The following is an 18,671-nucleotide window of genomic DNA, read 5'->3' as shown; positions in this document are numbered from 1 at the left end:
TAAGCCAACCAGATGTCCTGAATTAAGAGAAATCTAAAGAAATTTATCACTATGAATCAAAAGCTCCCAAAATATTCAATGCAACGTTTAAGAACGTATCCTAAGGAAATAACTAAAAATGTGTACAAGAAGGATATTCACAGTAATACTATTTATCACTTAACAACAGCAAAGTGCTCATGTGAAGCCGACTTCAATACAAGAGTACCACGTGGCTATCAAGATATGACAGTGTAGGAATATTTACTGAAGTGAAAAAAAATACTTGGGATATTATATTTAAAAAACACATTATTAAACACTATACTGAGATCCCATTTAGAAAATATATGCCTTTTCAGGGTGCCTGAGTGGTTGAGTCGGTTAGGCATCTGACTGTTTTGTCTCAGGTTGTGTGGTCTCAGGGTTGTGGGATTGAGCCCTGAGTCAGGCTCTGCACTCAGCAGGGAGTCTGCTCGGGCTTCTTGCTCCCCTTCTCCCTCTGCCCTTTCCCCCACCTGGGCTCTTTCTCGTTCTAAATAAACCAATAAAATCATACATACACATACACACGTATGTAATGGTTACCTCTGATTTTACCATTTAGTTCTCCCCTACCTTTTGTATTTCCTTTTTTAATTTGCCTACATTACTTGCTTAGAAAATAAGTGAGATAAAAAATTGAATACAATATTAAATGAAAAAGGTTTTAATTAAAAATACATGGATCTATGGGGCGTCTGGGTGGCTCAGTTGGTTGAGTCTTTGGCTCAGGTTGTGACCCCAGGGTCCTGGGACGGAGCTCCACATCAGGCTCCCTGTTCAGCGGGGAGTTGGCTCCCCCTCTCCCACTACCTGCTGCTCCCCCTGCTTGTGTGCTCCATCCCCCAGCCCACCAAATAAATGAATAAAATCTTAAAAAAAAAAAAAAAAAAAACAGGGATAGAAATATACACATATTAATAGTAATTATGCTAAGTATTGAGATTATGGATTACTTCTTTTTCTGGATTTTTTTAAACCAAAGAGTTCACAAAAATGTACAGACTACATTACCTCCAATTTTTCAGCCAGGAGACCCTCAGTGCCTCCAGACCTCAATCTCATCTGCATGAGTTCATTGATAGCTGACTGGTCCCCTGAGAAAGAGAAAGCTATTGAGTGGAAATCCTCAAGGGTCTGGTCTGTTCTCTCAAGAACCACTAGATTCAAATCTGAGCTCTTCCCCTTGCAGAAGCAAGTTTTGGTGAACCCCAAGTCCCTTTACAAAGCTCCTGAGGAGTACAGAACTTGGCATGATGGAAACAAAGCAAAGGAACTGCATTCTGTGATTTTAAGCTGGGCTGACTTCGACAGCTCTACTTTTCTCATCAGCCAAAACCCATGCCAAGGATGGAGGCAGGGACAAGGAAAGCCTAAAAGTTAAATAAATCCTCTAGGGCTCTCTGAGATGAACTACCACCAACCCACCCATTTCTGCTCAACTCAGCCTCTGCTCACCAATGTTATATGCACAGTAGCGGATATTAGGCGAGATCTCTTCCACACGTTGGTTGTATAGCACAGCCTGCTCTTCTGTGAAAGCACTGGCTAGTTTCTCATAGATAGTTCTGTGAGGAAAGAAACATTAGCTTTCACAACAGCCTTATTTTAAGAAAATAAAAGGGAACACATCAGCTAAAAACAAAACATGGCACTTTGAGACCCTTCTATCAATTATGAGAATTAGCATGGTTCTAAGGAGGAATGAGAATAATCAATATTCCTAAAGGGAATGAAAAATAAATAAATAACTGGAGCTAGCTCTGTTGATTGGGTGCCCAACTCTTGATTTCAGCTCAGGTCATGATCTTGAGGTCATGAGACTGAGCCCCATGTCAGGCTCCTCACTCAGTAGGGCATCTGCTTGAGATTCTCTCTCTCCCTCTGTCCTCCCCATTGTGTACTCTCTCCTGCGTGCACTCTAAGATAAATAAATCTTAAATAAATAATTGTACTTCTCTAGAAACAATCTTATCAGATGATCTGCAGCCTGAACGGAACTATATACAAGTGAAACTGGCCATAGCTTTTGAATCAGACCACTTACTTGCACTTGTTAAAAGCCTCAATCGCAGCTTTCCATTCTTGATGTTCAAAACGCAGCATTCCTGAGAGGTAAGCCGTGTAAGCCTGGAAGGGGGGAAGGGAACTACTTCAACATCCAGCCCGCCTTCAGCCCAGGGCCTGATCCTGGAGACACAGGATCGAGTCCCATGCCGGGCTCCCTGCATGGAGCCTGCTCCTCTCCCTCTGCCTGTGTCTGCCTCTCTCTCTTCTCCCCCTCTGCCTGTGTCTCTGCCTCTTTCTCTCTCTGTCTCTCTCATGAATAAATAAGTTAAAAATTCTCAGACGAATGGATAAAGAAGATGTGGTCTATATATACAATGGAATATTACTCAGCCATTAGAAATGAAGAATACCCACCATTTGCTTTGACGTGGATGGAACTGGAGGGTATTATGCTGAGTGAAGTTAAGTCAATCGGAGAAGGACAATCATTATATGGTTTCACTCATATGGGGAATATAAAAAATAGTGAAAGGGATTATAGGGGAAAGGATAGAAAATGGGAAAAATCAGAGAGTGACAAAACATGAGAGACTCTTAACTCTGGGAAACGAACAAGGGGTAGTGGAAGGGGAGGTGGGCAGGGGGATGGGGTGACTGGGTGACGGGCACTGAGGGGGGCACTTGATGGGATGAGCACTGAGTGTTATATGTTGGCAAATTGAACTCCAATAAAAAAATGAAAATAAATAAATTCTTATTTCTCTGAAACTAATAGTACACCATATGTTAATTAGTTGAATTTTTTTTTTTAATTTTTATTTATTTATGATAGTCACAGAGAGAGAGAGAGAGAGAGAGAGAGAGGGAGGCAGAGACAGAGGCAGAGGGAGAAGCAGGCTCCATGTACCGGGAGCCCGACGTGGGATTCGATTCCGGGTCTCCAGGATCGCGCCCTGGGCCAAAGGCAGGCACTAAACCGCTGCGCCACCCAGGATCCCTAATTAATTGAATTTAAATAAAATTAAATTTTAAAAAACGCAGAGTCCTGAAAAAAAAAAGTTCCATTTTGTAAACTTCCCAGATTTAAGAGTCAAGCTTTTTATCTTCATTTTCAAAGATGCATGAACTTTTAAAAAAAAGTTAAAGCTGATTATTAAAAACCAGGAGCTCAGGGCACCTGGCTGGTTCAGTTGGTAGAGCATGTGACTCTTGATCTTGGGGTCATGAGCTGAAGGCCCACACTGGGTGCAGAAATTACATATATACATACATAAAGTGGGGGGAAGAAAACAAAAACAAACCAAGAGCTCAAAAACAAAAGAGAAGACAACTTTGCCTTGAAAAAGCAAGACGGTGTTATTTCCTCTCCCGTCAATTTATAACATTAAGAAACTGTTCTAAGGAGGGCACGTGATGTAATCAGCACTGGATATTATGAGACTGATGAATCACTGAAACTAATTAATTCACTATATGTTAACTAAATAAAAAAAAAAAGATTTTATTTATTCATCATGAGAGACACAGAGAGAAAGAGGCAGAGATACAGGCAGAGGGAGAAGCAGGCTCCATGCAGGGAGCCCGACATGGGACTCGATCCAGGGTCTCCAGGATCATGCCCTGGGCTGAAGGCGGCAGTAAACCGCTAAGCCACCTGGGCTGCCCTGCTAACTGAATTTAAATTAAAAAAAAAGAAGAAAAAAGAAAAAAAAAAAAGAAAGAAAATGTTGTTTAACCATAAAGTCATGTCTCCAATCTTCTCAATAAAGCAAAGCAGACGTTAAGTCACTGACCTGAGCCTCTAACTTGGTCTTGGCATCCACGCGATTGCTCTCACACAAGCGTTCCAATTCCTCCGCATGCTTCACAGCTTTGCGAAGGCGAGACAACAAGTGGAAACGTTTTCGGGGTTCAGTGTTGGCTTCCTGTTTCAGCTGCATGGCATAGCTCCAGGCTCGTTCAGCATCCATCAGAACCAGAAGCAAATATCTAAATGAGAGAGAACATGATGAATGCCAGGAGCATCAGACTCTGATATTCCCTAAGGCACAAGCTTCAGCCTCTCAACTTCTCTCTACGCCCTGCCTGGCTTTCCTCCTCAGAACTACTCTTCTCACAGTATTGATCATGGCATTTGATCGGTATCTCTGACCAGGCTCCACCTCAAGTTTCTAACCACCTACCAGACACGTCTCATTAAAAACACTGCTACCACCTCAACTTGACAAACCCAGACCTACCCCACCCCAATTTTAGCAAAGAGGCAGTCCAGGCACACAACTGGGCCTCATCTTAGAATAAACGTCACTTCCATCCCAACCCAACTGAAAACTAAGTTCTTAAGAAGCAATATACTGAAGTGATTAAGAAAAAGGTTCTAGAGTCAGGATTGGAATCTCAGTGTCATCCGTCACTAGCTATGTGATGTTGGACAAAGTACTAACTTTTCTGTGCCTCAATCTCCCATGCAATAATACATGTAACACGCTTAAACCAGAGTTTGGCACTTATTAAGGACCGATTAAATTAGTCACTTTATTGTTATACTGGAGAATCTCTTTTTTTTTTTATTTTATTTATTCATTCATTCATTCATGAGAGAGAGCGAGACAGAGACACAGGCAGAGGGAGAAGCAGGCTCCACGCAGGGAGCCTGACGTGGGACTGGATCTTGGGTCTCCAGGATCACATCCTGGGCTGAAGGCAGCACTAGCTGGCTAGCTGGTGCTAAACCACTGAACCACCTGGGGTGCCCACTGGAGACTCTTTTGTGAAACTAATGCCTTAATATTCCTTAAACATCAGCTTAATCTTGTCTCTTCAAAATAAAAGATCCCACTATAAGAGATCCTTCCTAACCTGTTCTCATTAGATTTAACTGATACATCCTGCTGAATCCCATCACGGTCTCTAAGCTCTAGTTTTCTGTGCCTCCATACACCAAGCTCCCAGCCTCTCTACTGCCTGAGCAGCAGCTAACAACCATCCAGAGTATTATAATTCCTAAAATACATTCAGACACCTAGGCATTCTGTTTCCCTCACACAGAATGTTCTTTCCTCTCAGAAATCCCTCAAGGTCCAGCCTCCTCAACACTGGCTTCCTGGTTTCCCAATCAACGCCCCCCCCCCCCCGCCGACCCCCCCCCAGGCGCCTCCCTGGCTCAGTCAGAAGAGCATATGACTCTTAATCTCTGGGCTGTGAGTTCGGGCCCCACGCTGGGTATAGAAATTACTTAAAAAAAAACAAAACAACCAACTTTCAAGACTTCAGAATTCTTTTTTTTTTTTTTTAATATTTTATTTATTTATTCGTGAGAGACACAGATAGAGAGGCAGAGACACAGGCAGAGGGAGAAGCAAACTCCATGCAAGGAGCCCAATGTGGGACTGGATCCTGGGTCTCCAGGATCACACCCTGGGCTGAAGGCAGCACTAAAACCACTGAGCCACCCGGGCTGCCCAAGACTTCAGAATTCTTAAGAGTAAATGACATACAATACAGCAGCTACAATGCTCCTAGTTTTGAACTTGACCAGTATCTCTCAACAAGATCACAGTCAACCAGGTTCAAGAACTGTGCCTCTCTAACTCTTCTATGTCCAAGATGGTGTCTCGCTCTGTCCTGGCCACATATTTAGATTAGGGGACAGCAAACATTTTTTTGTAAAGAGCTCAACAGTAAACATTTTAGGTTTTATAGGCCATATGGTCTCTGTCACAACTACCCTCCTCCTCTGGCACAAAAAACAGCTATAATACCTAAATAAATGGCTGTGTGACAATAAAACTTTACAAACACGGGGGCGCCTGGGTGGCTCAGTGGGTTAAGCATCCAACTCTTGATTTCAGCTCAGGTCATGATCTCAGGGTGGTGAGACAGTCCACAGCAGCTCTGCACTAAACGTGGAACCTGCTTAAGATTCTCCCTATCCCTCTGCTCATCCCCTCCCACCCCCAAATGCGCGCTCACTCAAAACAAAACAAACAAAAAGCACTTTACCAAAACAGATGGCAAAAGGACCAATTTGGCCCATAGGCTGAAATCTGAGGAACTGGCCTAGACACCTCTACTACATGTTGCTTGACAGACTGATCCTTCTGCGAATGTTAAGCATGGTTATATTCAGCACTGAAACACAAAACTCTCCAGGAGTAATTCACACACAGATTCCATTTAAGATGCATGGATTTAAGTATACACTGAAACTTACATTCCAGAACCCTCACCAATACCCCATCAGGTCCTAACTGCACTCCAGCACAGCTCCTGAAAACCTTACTGAACCTCTGTGAGGCTCAGTTTCCTCATCGTATAACTTAATAGTACACGTGTCTATTCCAGAGAGCTGCGAGAAGCATCACCTGAGATAGAGTTCTGGCACAGCGTCTAATACATAAGTGCTTGATACATGTATTAGCAAGAAGTATTTAACAACTAGCATGGAGCACACAGTACCTGTTATCAGTCAGAAGGTCTTCAGTTACTTTTTTCCCTGTAAATTTGTGCCTGTTCCCCATCTTGAAGTTGAGTGTTTTCCGAAGACGTCTTTGTCTACGGGAACAGTAGCCCCTGAAAGAAAACGACAGTTCAGGCAAGCTGACAGTACTTGCAACAGCAGGTTTGATAACAAAGTAAGGCCAAAGGTTTGAGGTGTTCTACTTATGGTTTCCACAGACACCACACACCATCTCGCATTTACTGATGCAGGGCAGTATGACTGGTGTTGCCGAAAACACATTTCAAACCTAATCTCAGTGTCAGGGGTCATGGTTGTGGGGACCTTTGGGGAGGAAGGGTTTGTGATTAGAAGGAGCAAAACAGGGACTTCAGGGATGCTGATAATGTCTGCTAGTTACAGGTTGTGAAAAATTTATCTCTACTTCTCTGTATATAAATTATACTTCAATATAATGGTAAAAAAAAATCCCTCAATAAAAAAATATTTTATTCATGAGAGACACACAGAGAGAGGCAGACACATAGACAGAGGGAGAATCAAGCTCCCTGCTGGGAACCTGATGTGGGATTCGATCCTAGGACCCCAGGATCACGACCTGAGCCAAAGGCCAACGCTCAACCACTTAGCCACCCAAGTGCCCCCAAAACAGATTTTCTTTTTTTTTTTTTTTCAAAACAGATTTTCTTAAAGAGAAGAGGGAACAGGGGCACCACCTGGGTGGCTCAGTCAGTTAAATGTCCGACTCTTGGTCTTGGCTCAGGTCCTGATTTCACGGTTGTGAGTTCCAGCCCCACAATGGCATGGAGCTTAACTTAAAAAAAAAAAAGGGGGGGGTCCCTAGGTGGCTCAGTGGTTTGCCTCTCTCATGAATAAATTTTAAAAATCTTAAAAAAAAAAAAAAGAGGGAACAGAGGGCAAAAAGCTGATCGCTGTAATAACTGAGTGATGGATTCATTACAGTAGCTCTACATCTGTTTTTGAAATTTTCCTTATTAAAAAAAACAAACAAAAAAAACCCAAGTTGTAACAATCTCCAATTAAAACCTTTTCATGGCTTCCCATCACTCCTACACTATCATCTGCACAAGTTACCAGGGCTTAAGGTACCCTGGTGGTTCAGTCGGTCAAGCATCTGCCTTCAGCTCAGGTCATGACTCTGGGGTCCTGGGATGAAGTCCCAAGTTGGGCTCCCTGCTCAGCCAGGAGCCTGCTTCTCCCTCTCTCCCTGTCAAATAAATAAAATCTTAAAAAAAAAAAAAAAAAAAGTTCATTTTCTACCACTCTCCACCTTGCTCATGCTGCCCCAGCACTGTGGACCCTCTATGACAATGCTCACTCCTTAGAATCGGTAGAGTGTTTTCTTTACTAGCACTTTTTAAAGTCCTATAGCCAGTGGTGCCCAGTTGAGCGTCTGCCTTTGGGTCAGTCATGATCCCTGGCTCCTGGGATCCTGGGATTCAGCTCCACGTTGGGCTCCCTGCTCAACTGGGAATCTACTTTCCCTCTCCTTGCATGCATGCATGTGCATGCTCTCTCAAATAAATATTTTTTAAAAGTTTTTTTTTTTTATTATTTATTCATGAGAGACACAGAGAGAGGCAGAGACACAAGCAGACGGAGAAATAAATAAAATCTTAAAAAAAAAAAAAAAAAGTTCAGTAGCCAAAGCCTGTATCTTCAATATGAAATGGTTGGATATTTCTGCTTCCAAAATACTGGATTATATTATACACTAGGCATCTATTTTTAAGAGTTATATTAAATTTGTTTTCCAACTTGAAGGCTGTTACAGAGTTTACCAATAAATTATAATGATATCATAGAAATTCGCCTTATATAGGGTGCCAGGCTGGCTCATTCCGTGGAGCAGGTGGCTCTTGATCTCGGGGTCATGAATTCAAGCCCCAAGTTGGGCACAGCGCTTACTTTAAAATAAATAAGGAACTGAAAAACTGACAATATGGTTAGGATTAACAAAAATTATTACCATAACTGTTTGCTATTTTCAGCAAAAGCCTCCAGTGTATCTGCATATTATGAGGCAAAATGGATAAACAGTTGGCTTTTATTCATTATGAAATTTTAAATTTGAAAAGGACATTTTAAAGACTCAGTATAGGCAGCCCGGGTGGCTCAGTGGTTTAGCACCGCCTTCAGCCCAGGGCTTGATCCTGGAGTTCCGGGATCAAGTCCCACGTCGGGCTCCCTGCATGGAGCCTGCTTCTCCCTCTGCCTGGGTCTCTGCCTCTCTTTCTCTGTCTCTCATGAATAAATAAAATCTTAAAAAAAAAAAAAAAAAGGCCTCAATATAAGTTCAGAGTCAAACTTTCCAAGTATAACTGACACAGCAAAATAAGTAGGATATTAACAAAAGCAAACCAAGTTTGAAAAGTCCACAATAATTTGCATACATCTTGCACACGATACTAACCTATACCTCTGAAAATCTCCATGCCGCAAACCATGCTGCTGCTGGGATTCCTTAATTATCTGAAGAACTAGAGCCAAGATTAAGGAAAAACTTACAATGGTAAGAATCCAAATAAATCATGAACATATTCCCATTACTCAATATTTGTATCAAACCACAGCACATTCAACATTGCTGAAATACTTCGTACATTAACTACTGAAATCTCTTGTCATCATTTTCAATAGCTATCTTGTCACAGGACATGGCTAACCAAGTAGAAAAACTGTTCCCCCAAACCTGTTACTTTCAAACTAAAAAAAGAGCGTTATTAGCCACTGAGGATTCCTTAAATCAACACCTTAAAAAAAAAAAGTTGCTGGATTTTAACTACTGGATAAAGCTGGGGTTGTTCCCACTGATTTACACCTGGACCCAGTATTTTACTCATTCGAGCAGATTCAGGTTTAAAAATGACGTGTACTACTCCTCTATTTGCATAACTTCCTACATCTACCAAATCTAACTTTTCCTTAACAGCTGTGATCCTGTATGAGCCTATGGTTAGCGCATGCCAACCAAACGAGGCCACAGCTTGCATAAAAATATTAGTTTTTCTTTTAAAGAAAAAAAAAAAAAACCTGACCAAACTCTCCTTTTTAAGAATCTTAAAAATATTTTAAGATCATGTGCTAAACTTTAGGAAATCCAGGGACCTTTATCTACAATTTGAATTCCCCTCTAAAGTTTCCTCAACGTTGCTCTGCAGACTTATGTTGAAATACTGAACGCCATAAGGACTCTTTCAACAACTAGAAAGGAATAAGAAGGTGTAAGTTTTGTAAAAAAGAAACCAAATCGTTCTAATACCATTTAAAACTATATCTATCACCAGTTCAAAAAGTAAAACTCCAAACCCCTGAAAACAGCATGTGAAGCTAAACGTGTTATTTCAGAAATTCAACTACATTTTCTCCATCTGTTATTCATTTCAAAAAGCCACAAACTAGTGCCTCGGGCACTCGGTTGTGATACACTTGGATGTAAACTACAGGCCCATCCCTCCAGGTCAACTGAACAACTCTCCACGAGATAAAATGCCTACAGACCCCTCAAGAAAGCTATTCAAGGGGATCCCTGGGTGGCTCAGTGGTTTGGCGCCTGCCTTTGGCCCAGGGCGGGATCCTGGAGTCCCGGGATCAAGTCCTGCGTGGGGCTCCCTGCATGAGCCTGCTTCTCCCTCCTCCTGTGTCTCTGCCTCTCTCTCTCTCCCCTCTCTCTGTGTCTATCATAAATAAATAAATAAATCTTAAAAAAAAAAAGCCATACAAGTGATGTTAAGCTACGCTTCTATTAAAAATGGACAACAAGCTCTTCCTCAATCCTTGCTCCACTGCCAGAGCATCAAATTGTAATGCTCACTATCCATTCTCCGACAGCTGTCGACAAAAGTATTAAGACAAAATGTCAATACTGCAATTGCCCCCCCGCAGTTCAGCGATTCAAGGTGCCAAGAGCGCAGCTCACTGGGGTGGCCACAGTGTCATCCCCGTCACCAGCCCTCCACGTGTGCAAGCGCAGGGAAACTGCAAAACTCTGCCCAATACCCGCCTCCCCACCCCCGCCCCCGGTACCGCTTGAGAGAAGAGGACGCTCCCCCAGCCTGGGAGGCGAATGAGAAGCGAGAAAAGACCGATCGAAATACAATACCCTGTAAATGAGTGCCAGAAAGTAAGAGCGAGAGAAACTGCAACCCGAGGCCTCTCCTGCCCGGGACGTGCCGGGACCCGCCGCCTCTCCCGCCCCCGGCCCTGCACATCGACACGTAGTCATAGCGAGTTAGGCCCGATTACTCTAGGATACTCTCCAAACTCAGGCTATCCCCGAATTCTCTGTTTGCCTTCGATCCAGCTGAAGGCCGTTCGTTTTCCTTATTTTCCTCTCCTCCGGCACCGCGTCCGCCGCCGCTCCCGCCGCCGCCGCCGCCGCCGCCGCCGCCGCCACCGGGAACCTGTTTCTCGGCAGCCATCTTGCCCCAGCGCCGCAGAGACAGACGGGATAGAGGAGGCGGGACGACGGAGGCGGAAGAGAGCGAGGCCTGCCCCGACCGCCTGACGGGATAGCGGCGGACTCCGCCGCCGACGGCCGGGTCCGCACGCCTAAGCCACTTGTTGGAGTGCGCCTGCGCGTAGGCTCGGGTTCCCGGGTCGCGGCCGGCAAGGCTGAGGGCGAGCTCGGGGGCCGGACCAGAGGTGTTAAGCTCTTTTCCCGGCACTGAGGGCGGAAGACTGGAAGGTGGACCCCCTCTGTCTCCTGCATCCCTGCACGGAGGAGCCAGCTCACGTCCCAAGCGCAGAGGGCGGGGGAGGTTGGCTAAGGAATTTGGGTTTGGGGTGTCTACGTCCCTGGATACTGGGGAGCTGGGGTTCCCCACACTCCCCGAATGAAGCACTCCTCCTGTTAGGGAACCGCGCCTCTGCGCTCTCCTCTGGGGCCCACCCTGAGAAAGCGCTGGCGGGGTCAGGGGTCAGCAAGTGGGGAGGCTCCTGGCCCAGCTGGCGACCCTTGTCCCTGGATTTGGGAGCAAGCAGTCCAGCAGTTCAGGAGGGAGACATGCTCTGCAACATGCGTTGGGAGATGTTGGGCAAATAACTTGGTTTCCCTCTAAATGCTTTCCCTTCTCTGTGAAATGGGGATAACCAATTAAGACAGTTTTTTTTAAATTTTTATTTATTATTTATGATAGTCACACAGAGAGAGAGAGAGAGAGAGAGAGAGAGAGGCAGAGACACAAGCAGAGGGAGAAGCAGGCTCCATGCACCGGGAGCCCGACGTGGGATTCGATCCCGGGTCTCCAGGATCGCGCCCTGAGCCAAAGGCAGGCGCCAAACCGTTGCGCCACCCAGGGATCCCTAAGACAGTTTTTATGAAGATGAAATGAGGCAATTTAGTGGCGGCTGGGTGGCTCCGTAGGTTAAGAGGTCATGATCTCAGGGTCCTGGGATGGATCCTCAGGGAGTCTGCTTCTCCTTCTCCCCCTGCTCTTGTGCTTGCTTTCTCTCTCTCTCTCAAATAATCAAAATCTTTTAAGAAAGAAAAGAAAGAAGAAAGAAACAAAGAAAGAAAGAAATTAAAGTCTCTACTCAGTATCACTAATCATTAGGGAAATGTAAATCAACCCCGCGATGAACTATCATTTCACATCCATTAGGATGATTACTATATATATATATATTTTTTGGATGGTTGCTATTTTTTTTAAGATTTTATTTATTAAAAAAAAAGATTTTATTTATTTATTTGTTTATTTATTTGAGAGGGAGCCCACAAGTGGGGGGGGCAGAGGGCAAGAGACAGGCCAACTCCCTACTGAGCATGGACACCACCCCTGCCACAACCGACTCCCCAACCCGGACTCGCTGAGCCTGGCTAATCCTGGGGATTGTGACCTCAGCCAAAGTCAGACACTCAATGGACTGAGCCACCCAGGTGCCCCTGGATCATTACTATTTTTTTTTTTTGGATCATTACTATTTAAAAAAAAAATAGTGATAAAAGAAAATACCATGTATTGGAGAGGATATGGAGAAATCAGAACCTTGGTGTGCTTTTGGTGCAAATGTAAAATGGTACAGCCACTGCAAAAACCAGTATGATGGTTCTTTGGAAAACTGAAGAATTATGATTCCATCTGGTAGTTCCACTTCTGGGTGTATATCCACAAGAATTGAAAGTAGAATCTCCAAGAGATATTTGTACATTCATGTTCATAGAAGCATTATTAACAATAGCCAAGAGATGGAAGTAACCCAGTGGTCCTCCAGGAATAAACAAAGTGGTATATCCATACACTGGAATAATATTAAGCCTTAAAAAGGAAGGAAAATCTGGGCACCTGGGTGACTCAGTGGTTGAGCGTGTACCTTTGGCTCAGGTCATGATCATGGAGTCCTGGGATCGAGTCCTGTATCAGGCTCCCCACAGGGAACCTGCTTCTCCCCCTGCCTATGTCTTTGCCTCCCTCTGTATCTCTCATGAATAAATAAGTAAAATCTTTTTTTTAAAAAAAGGAAGGAAATTCTGACACAAGCTTCGACGTGGCTGAAGCTTGAAAATATTGTGCTAAGTTACATAAGCCTATCACAAAGAGACAAATATGGTATGATTCCATTTATATGAGGTATCTAGTGCAAATTCATAGAAAGTACAATGATGGTTACCAGGAGCTGGAGGCAGGCGAAAGGGGAATTATTGTTTAATTGGTACCGAGTTTTAATTTTGTAGGATTAACAAGTCCTGGAGATTGTTTGCACAACAACATGAATATACTTCTTTTTAAGATTTATTTATTTTTAAAGAAAGGAAGAGCAGGGAGAGGGGAACAGAGAGGGGGAGAGAGAAAATCTCCAGCAGATTCTCCTCTCAGTGCAGAGCCTGACATGGGGCTTGATCCCAGGAATGTGAGATCATGACCTGAGCTGAAACAAAGGGTTGGGCACTCAACCGACTGAGCCACCCAGGCACTCTTGCATATACTTAATATTACTGAACCGTTTGCTTTAACATATCCAAGATGGTAAATTGTATGTTCTGTGTATTTTACCACAATTAAAAACTAAAATAGGTCTCAGGGCACCTGGCTGGCTCAGTCAGTGGAGTGTGAGACTCTTGATCTCAGGATTGTGGGTTCAAGCCCCATGTTGGGTGTAGAGATTACTAATAAAATAAAATAAAATATATTTTAAAAAATTCTCCCAGGGACGCCTGGGTGGCTCGGCGGTTGAGCGTCTGCCTTTGGCTCAGGTCATGATCCTGGGGTCCTGGGATCGAGTTCGCATCAGGTTCCCCGCAGGGAGCCTGCTTCTCCCTCTGCCTAGGTCTCTGCCTCTCTCTGTGTGTCTTTCATGAATAAATAAATAAAATCTTAAAAAATAAAAATAAAATAAAGATGTTACTTTATTAGCTGCTAGTTTAAAAAAAAGTCTCCCAAATGTTCATAAACAAATGAATGGATAAATAGAATTGGTATCACCATACCATGGAATATTATTTGGCCATAAAAAGCAACAAAGTACTTATATATGCTACAAAGCAGACAAATCCTGTAAATACTATGCTAAGTGAATAAAGCCATCCAAAGACCACATATCATGGGAGTCCATTTATATGAAATGTACAGGGGCACCTGGTTGGAGCAGTTGGTAGAGCTTGTGACTCTTGATCTCAGGTTCATGGGTTTGAGCCCCATATTTGGTGTAGAGATTACTTAAATAAGTAAATAAACAAATAAAACCTTAAGAAAAATATATTTGAAATGTCCAGAATTAAAAAAAAAAAAAAAAAAAGAAATGTCCAGAATAGGTTTGATGCCCAGCGGGGAGCCCAATGCAGACCTTGAACTCACCACCCTGATCTCAAGACTTGAGCTGAAATCAAGAGTCAGAGCTCAGGATGTCTGGGTGGCTCAGTGGTTGAGCGTCTGCCTTTGGTTCTGGGCATGATCCCAGGGTTCCAGAACCCGAGCCCGGGTTCCACATCGGGCTTCCTGCATGAAGCCTGCTCCTCCCTCTGCCTATGTCTCTGCCTTTCTCTTTCTCTGTGTGTCTCTCATGAATAAATAAATAAAATATTTAAAAAAAATAGATGCTCAACTGACTGATCTACCCCAGTGACCCTGGCCACCTTATTTTAAATTGCACCATCACCACCACTATGGTACTCCCAATTTCCTTACCTGATCTACTTTTCCTGCTAGTGTTTATCAATTTGTAATAGGTTAATAACTCAGTTGAGGGACGCCTGGGTGGCTCAGCAGTTGGGCGTCTGCCTTCAGCTTCAGGCGTGATCCTGGGGTCCTGGGATCAAGTTCTGCATCGGGGTCCCTGCATGGAGCCTGCTTCTCCCTTTGCCTGCATCTCTGCCTCTCTCTGTGTGTCTCTCATGAATAAATAAAATCTTTTAAAAAGTCACTTGAATTTTGTTTATTGTCTGTCTCTTCTGCGAAGAGGAAGTTCATGGAAGGCCTTGATCTTTCTAGAGCTCACCGGTATATACTAAGGACCCAGAACAATGTCTGGAAAGGGGTAGATACTTAATGAATGCTGAATGAATGAATGAATGAATGAATGAATGGCAAGCAGCTCATGAACATGAACTGCTGTCTTTCTATCCCTGAATAGGCAGGCAGGGCAGGGGTGTGGATAATGCTTCCCTGACCAAGGAGTGGGAGTAGGCTTCAGGGCTGAGATTCTGGGGTGCGGGTGGGAGGAGGAAAAGGAATGTTCCACACTGGGACCCAATGAGCAGGGCAGGGAAAGGTGAAGCAGAGGTCACACTTCAGTGGCAGAAGGTGATGATTTTCAGACCCAGTGATCCGGGAGGGGGGATGTGGATAATCCTACAGAAACAGCAATGATTCCGAGTCACAAGAGCTAGATCCTTAAAACGTTAAAATTAGAAACAAGTATTTAAGTTTTATTGCAACCTAAACACCTTCCTGACCACGCAGGAAAACGCTCCTGGCGCAGGGAACTCTGCTCTTTTGCATTTCCTTAATGTTTTCCCTTTTTGGATATCTAAGGCAAGGAGACAGGACCTTGATTCGCTGAGATTCAACTAACTGGCTTCAGGCCACACATCTCAGTCCATGCTCACTAGAGCCCTCCCAGAAGGTACTGTGATCCCCCGGTGCCAAAGAAACTGAGGCACAGCGCCAAGGGCAGGGACTGGCGCACAGAAGAGGCGCGGAGCAGGCGGCGGGCCGGCCCCTCCGTTCACCTCCGCCCTGGTCACCTCCCCGCCCCGCTTAGGGTCGCCCGGGAATCTTCCGAGGGGGCCGGGCCGCGGGAGAGGGACGCGTGGTCCCAGGCGGGGCGCTCCCGGCCGCCCAGACAGGCCCGGGGCGCTGGAGCGCGCTGCCGACGCCGACGGCCCGGGTCCCCGGGCCGGCCACCGCAGCCGGTCCCCCAGCCCTTCCCCGAGCGCAGGGCTGCGGCGGGGCCCAGCCCACCCCTCCGCTGCTCGCTCCTCCCCCTGACCCCCGCGCACCCCCACATCCCGCCCCGGCCGGTCAAGGCTTGCTCCGCCCGCAGCTCGGGCGGCTCGCGCTGGGCGCCGCAGCAGCTGCAACCGCGGGAGCGCCGGGCTCCCCGGAACCCAGACGGCGGCAGGAGCTCGGGCAGCCCCGGGTCGGGGGCGCCATGAACGGCTCGGGCGGCCCCGGGGCCGAGGACGCGAGGGAGGCGGGCGGCAGGGACGGCTGGCAGCCCGAGGCGGTTATCGTGCCCATGCTGTTCGCGCTCATCTTCTTGGTGGGCACCGTGGGCAACGCCCTGGTGCTGGCGGTGCTGCTGCGCGGCGGCCAGGCGGTCAGCACCACCAACCTGTTCATCCTCAACCTGGGCGTGGCCGACCTGTGCTTCATCCTGTGCTGCGTGCCCTTCCAGGCCACCATCTACACCCTGGACGGCTGGGTGTTCGGCTCGCTGCTCTGCAAGGCCGTGCACTTCCTCATCTTCCTCACCATGTACGCCAGCAGCTTCACGCTGGCCGCCGTCTCCCTGGACAGGTGAGCGAGCGCCCTGGCGGGCCCCCTGGGGGCGGGGAGCGTCAGGCACCCAGGTGTGGGCTGGAGAGGAAAGCGGGACTCGAGGCTGGAGGAGGGGCGCGCGGAGAGTAGAAAAGGGCACTCCGTAGGCAAAGGAACCGGGAGAGAGTGAAAGACAAGCCGAGGTGGACAAGGGACAAGGGACGAGAGGAATAAGATCGGGGGACTGCGGCGCCCCTCCGTTAGGTGCGCGCTCGCGGCTCCCCGCGGCGGACCTCGGCTCTCCAGCGCCGCCGCGGGCGCCTGGCAAAGCCGGCGTTTCCCGCGCACATCGCAATTTCGCGGCTTCGTCCGGCTTGGGTGCCCCTGTGAGGTTGGGACGGGAGGATTACTGCGCCCCGTTTACGGATGAGATCGAGTTCAGAAGCGATGTGTTCAGAGTCTCCCATCCAGTAATCGTGTGCGTCAGGACAGCCAACGGGGTGTCTCTTGGAGACTCAGGCGCCTCCGCCTCGCTGGCCTCGAAGCCACGGTTTGCTCCGCGCAGTCGACTCTGGTCCGGCTGCGGAATGCGGGTCCTTCGCAAGGGCTCACACCAAAGTTCAAGCGAACACGCCCGCCCCAACCCCTCCCCGCCCCAGGCCCAGGGAGAGGAGAGCGCTGGAGGGTCTCCTCCATGCGCCCCGTTCGGAAGGACACCGGGATGATTCCTGGGGAGGAAATCTGGGTCCAAGTCCAATATCTCCACGGCCCCTTCAACCCCCACATCCTCCTGACCCTCCCTGGGCGGGCAGCGAGGTGAGCCCCCCCCCCCCCATATACCTCCCAGTTCCGCCGAGCGCGGAGTGTGCTGGTGGGACCCATAGAGCCTCGGCTTCCCTAAGCAAGTCCCTCGCGATGTCTCCGGGCTCAAGGAGCCTGGGTCTTAACCTCTCCGGGCACCCTCACTGGTGGGTCATCACAGCCCCAAAGCCGGTTCAACTTTGGGGTGCCCTCCCGGCTGGAGTGTGACTGTGGTCAGAGTCCCGGGAAGAGCAGATGAGTGGCCTACACGCGCGCCTTCCCTGCCGCGGGTCCCGCCCCACATCTCAAAGCAGCCGAGTGTCTGGGCTGCTCCCGGGCCAGTGCGGTGCCACCGTGCGCTAGGCACCCTCCTGGAGAGAGGGTGAAGGGTTCGAGGTGCAAGGGTCCGGCCCTGCGCCCCGCCAATCCAGCTGTTCACCCGTCCCCCTTCCCGGCCTGCCCCACAGATACCTGGCCATCCGCTACCCGCTGCACTCTCGCGAGCTGCGCACGCCTCGAAACGCGCTGGCTGCCATCGGGCTCATCTGGGGGCTGTCGCTGCTCTTCTCCGGGCCCTACCTGAGTTACTACCGCCAGTCGCAGCTGGCCAACCTGACTGTGTGCCACCCGGCGTGGAGCGCGCCTCGCCGCCGCGCCATGGACCTCTGCACCTTCGTCTTCAGCTACCTGCTGCCCATGCTGGTACTCGGCCTGACCTACGCGCGCACCCTGCGCTACCTCTGGCGCGCCGTTGACCCGGTGGCCGCGGGCTCCAGCGCCCGGCGCGCCAAGCGCAAGGTGACGCGCATGATCATCATCGTGGCCGCGCTCTTCTGCCTCTGTTGGATGCCTCACCACGCGCTTATCCTCTGCGTGTGGTTCGGCCGCTTCCCGCTTACACCTGCCACGTACGCGCTGCGCATCTTCTCGCACCTGGTCTCCTATGCCAACTCCTGTGTCAACCCCATCGTCTACGCGCTCGTCTCCAAGCACTTCCGCAAGGGCTTCCGCAAGATCTGTGCGGGGCTGCTGCGCCGTGCCCCTCGGAGAGCCTCAGGCCGCGTGTGCATCGCGGCGCAGGGCCCCCGCGGCAGCAGCGTGCTCGAGCGCGAGTCCACCGACCTGACGCACGTGAGCGAGGCGGCCGGGGCCTCCGCCCCTGTGCTGGCGCCTCTCAGCAGCCCGGCCTTGAGCCTGGTGCCCGGCCGGTCCTGGCGGGACGGAAATGCCCCCAGTGGCATCCCGACGGTTAATGCGACCTGAGGACACTTAGCGATTATGCTTTTGTGTTAAAGGATTGGAGTCGGAGGGCGAGGGATCAGGGAGGGAATTTCCTCTGTTAATAAAATACACAAACCCGGATCCCTGGGAGGCTCAGCGGTTTAGCGCCTGCCTTCGGCCCAGGGCGTGCTCCTGGTAGTACCCGGATCGAGTCCCAC

At 48.0% G+C, this 18,671-nt stretch overlaps 2 protein-coding genes across 2 annotated transcripts in view; one reads left to right on the top strand and one right to left on the bottom strand.

The window, feature by feature from the left end:
* Positions 1–10,938, bottom strand: part of SRP68 (signal recognition particle 68) — a 36,608-nt gene extending 25,670 nt beyond the window's left edge. The window contains 7 exon segments of the mRNA NM_001003271.1: positions 1,036–1,118; positions 1,480–1,589; positions 2,069–2,151; positions 3,825–4,020; positions 6,490–6,603; positions 8,925–8,991; positions 10,767–10,938. Of these exon segments, the coding sequence (NP_001003271.2) occupies positions 1,036–1,118; positions 1,480–1,589; positions 2,069–2,151; positions 3,825–4,020; positions 6,490–6,603; positions 8,925–8,991; positions 10,767–10,932 (819 nt within the window). The 5' untranslated portion in view covers positions 10,933–10,938.
* Positions 10,939–16,102: 5,164 nt separating this feature from the next.
* On the top strand, positions 16,103–18,671 carry GALR2 (galanin receptor 2). Its single transcript, XM_038546084.1, has 2 exons — positions 16,103–16,470; positions 17,700–18,671. The coding sequence occupies exons 1-2, from the start codon at positions 16,103–16,105 to the stop codon at positions 18,493–18,495; spliced, it is 1,164 nt and encodes a 387-aa protein (XP_038402012.1). The 3' UTR covers positions 18,496–18,671.

The sequence above is a fragment of the Canis lupus genome, chromosome 9 (assembly GCF_011100685.1).
Source record: "Canis lupus familiaris isolate Mischka breed German Shepherd chromosome 9, alternate assembly UU_Cfam_GSD_1.0, whole genome shotgun sequence".
NCBI lineage: Eukaryota > Metazoa > Chordata > Mammalia > Carnivora > Canidae > Canis > Canis lupus.
Note: the sequence above shows the minus strand (reverse complement) of the source record. Positions and strands in the feature narration are given on the sequence as shown.

Bases quoted from the DNA above. Each gene is read 5' to 3' on its own strand.
- GALR2 (XM_038546084.1), top strand. From the start codon at position 16,103: ATGAACGGCTCGGGCGGCCCCGGGGCCGAGGACGCGAGGGAGGCGGGC. The intron at 16,471-17,699 runs GTGAGCGAGCGC...CCTGCCCCACAG, and splicing joins GCCGCCGTCTCCCTGGACAG to ATACCTGGCCATCCGCTACC.